Here is a 3070-nt window from a genome sequence, read left to right as displayed (position 1 = left end):
GGAGTAGCTTAAATAATGTGTCGGTGGTTTTGGGGCAAGGGATTCATCAGAAAAGAAAGCAAAAATCAGTCCAAGGCATTTGAAAAATGTGGAAAAAATATTAAAAAGCCTTAACTCACATGACGAATCTTTTTTTTTTTTTTTTTTTTTAAACATACGTGTTTCGGCAAAGAGCTGCTTTCAACATTGACCAGGTGTGTCAGGAGTTTCTTTTGAATGCTACGGTCTCATGACTTATTAGAATATCTAAACATAAATCCTAAAATAATATATTAAACAAGGTGAACTCAACAAAAATATACAACGAAACTACAACAAACTATATTGATAGACAAATACACAAGTATAGTGTACAAATTGTACAAAATTATAAGTTGTTTGAAAATTGTAGTCTTTTCTTAGCAATATGCTGTATTTGTATTAGACATTTAGTGTCCTGTTGTTAGAAATAAAGAATTCTTTGTGTTTATGGTTTTAACTAAATAAATAGTAATGTCATAATGCCTATTGTTTATTACCTAAACTGGTTCAGTGATAAACATAAACCCCATCCACAATCCAATACCACACCCTATAAATAAGAGATGCAGTTCTGAAAGAGAAAAGCACTTCTACACAGCACACCAGATGATCATGGAGTCAAGAGCCTTCATTCTGCTGATGCTCTGCTGTTGTATGAATTTCTGCAACCTTTCTCCACTCATTCGTCCCAGCAATGGACTCAATGAGTGTCATAAAAACTCAAATTTGGTTGCCCTGGAGGTTCTACCAGGTGGAGGTTGGGATAACCTGCGCAACATAGACATGGGTCGAGTGATGAATCTGAGCTATTCCCAGTGTCAGACCACAGAAGATGGAGTCTATCTCATTCCAGATGAAGTCTTTGTTATTCCACAGAAAGAAAACACAGTGGAAACAAACTCTGAGATGATCATGTCATGGCTAGACCAGAAAAGCTCAACTTCAAGCTCCATTAATGCTGATGTTTCCTTCTTCTCGTGGCTCAATGGAAAATTCTCCAGAGAACATCAGCGTATAAAAACCCACCAAGTTAAAGAGAGTTCTGTAACATCACGAGTTCAAGTAAGTCTTAACGATATCTTTACAAAAGAAATCTACTTGCATATCTTTAATTACAAAAAGTCAGAAATTATCATACATAAACAATTTAACTTCAACATTTTATAATAGGGAAATTATTTTGCATAATCATTTTCATATGTTAAATGTCAGAATACATATATGTAATAATGTTTGCCCAACTTCACCATAACATTTTGATTTATTTATTTATTTATTTTTTCAGGTACGTAATCGTCTCTACACGGTAAAGGCGTATCCTAATTTCCCTTTGGACTCCCGCTTTGCTCAACAAGTAGAGGAAATTGCAGATGCTATTACAAACGATCAAACACGTTTAGCAACTTACCTGTCAGAGAAACTCATACTTGATTACGGCACTCATGTCATCACAAGTGTTGAAGCTGGTGCCAGTTTGGTGCAAGAGGATTATTTAAAAATGTCTTATATCCTGAAGAATCAGTTAGACTTGTCTTCCGTTTCTGCATCAGCCGGCTTTAACTTCTTTGACAAAGTTAAATTAGATCCTAGCTACAATGGAGGTCAAAAAACCTCTCTAAACAGCAGTTATCAGGGTAACATCACATACTCTTTAATTCAGAGCCATGGAGGAGCTTTATTCTACCCAGGCATGACTCTGCAGAAGTGGCAGGAAAGTACGCTCAATAATCTGGTGGCAATTGACCGTTCTGGGCTGCCGCTGCACTATTTTCTTAATCCATCAACATTTCCAGACATCTCAGAGGCTCTAGTACGCAAGTTAGCCTTGTCTGTTTCTCAGGCCGCAGAGCAATACTATAAAGTGAACACCATTCCCGGTTGTGTAAATGTAGATTCCAAAAACTTCAACTTCCAGGCAAATGTAGATGATGTCTCATGTGAGGGTCCGATCACCAATCTTAGCTTTGGTGGCATGTACCAACAATGCACTCCATTGACAATAGATGGAAGCACCATCTGTGATGAAATGGCACAGAAAAACCCAGCCACCGGTGGTTATTCTTGCTCTCAGAAGTACAACACCACCCTATTACGTTCAGAGATAATAGAGAGAGGTTATACTCGTTACGAATGCCAAGACAACTGCCGTTCCTGTGGATTCTTAGGGTGGTCTACTTGTTGTTCCCAAACATGTAACAATGTTAACTACATCCGCCGTGCTAAAGTGGACACTCTCTGGTGTTACTCCACTCAGAAAATTCCTGAGTATTCTGGATATATTTTTGGAGGTCTGTATGGACCATCGATGCAAAATCCATTTACCAGATCTTATACGTGTCCTCCAAATTTCTTTGTCCAACCAATTCTATCTAGAGCAATAATGGTTTGTTTGAGCAATGATTATGTCAAAGCAACAAAATCAGCTGTGCCTTTTGGTGGCTTCTTCAGCTGTCAATCTGGCAACCCCCTCTCAAATGGTGAATCTCGTTGTCCGCCTCAGTTCAGTCAACATCTCGCTGCAATCAGTGATGGTTGTCAGGTGTTGTACTGTGTTCAGTCTGGTGTATTCAGTGGTGGTCAGTTAAAACCGGTCCTCCTTCCACCATATACAAGCCCACCACTGGTTGGTATGACTGTGACAAACTCTGTGGTTGTAATGACAGATCTTAATGGTTCTTTGGTGGGAGTTGGACAATCAAGAATGTGGCAACCGGCAAATCCTGTTGAAATTAATCAAATGTTTGTGCGGTCTGGAGGGAAAAATGCTGGTGTAACTTATGGCCTGATACTCCTGATTGCTCTTTTGGTGTCAGGATCAGTTGTTTTCACAACCTGAGACTCACTGTGGACAATCAAGAAAGGTCATTACAACAATATAATCCATAATTTTAATCAGAATTGTAATCAAATTAGGCAATGATTGAATGGTGGGTATTAAGGTCCTTTTTAGTACAAATTCTTGCCATGAATAACACTACTTTAATTATAGTAGCATTAGTGTATATATATATATATATATATATATATATATATATATATATATATATAT

At 37.7% G+C, this 3070-nt stretch overlaps 1 protein-coding gene across 1 annotated transcript; it reads left to right on the top strand.

Annotated features, from left to right (window-relative positions):
• The first annotated feature begins 633 nt into the window (after positions 1-633).
• On the top strand, positions 634-2857 carry mpeg1.3 (macrophage expressed 1, tandem duplicate 3). The gene is made up of 2 exons (NM_001123310.1): positions 634-1083; positions 1307-2857. The coding sequence occupies exons 1-2, from the start codon at positions 634-636 to the stop codon at positions 2855-2857; spliced, it is 2001 nt and encodes a 666-aa protein (NP_001116782.1).
• Positions 2858-3070: the final 213 nt, after the last annotated feature.

This window comes from Danio rerio, chromosome 8 (genome assembly GCF_052040795.2).
Source record: "Danio rerio strain M-AB ecotype USA chromosome 8, GRCz13ab, whole genome shotgun sequence".
NCBI classification, from domain to species: Eukaryota; Metazoa; Chordata; class Actinopteri; order Cypriniformes; family Danionidae; genus Danio; species Danio rerio.
The sequence above is the reverse complement of the archived record's forward strand: the minus strand, read 5'-3'. Positions and strand labels throughout refer to the sequence as shown.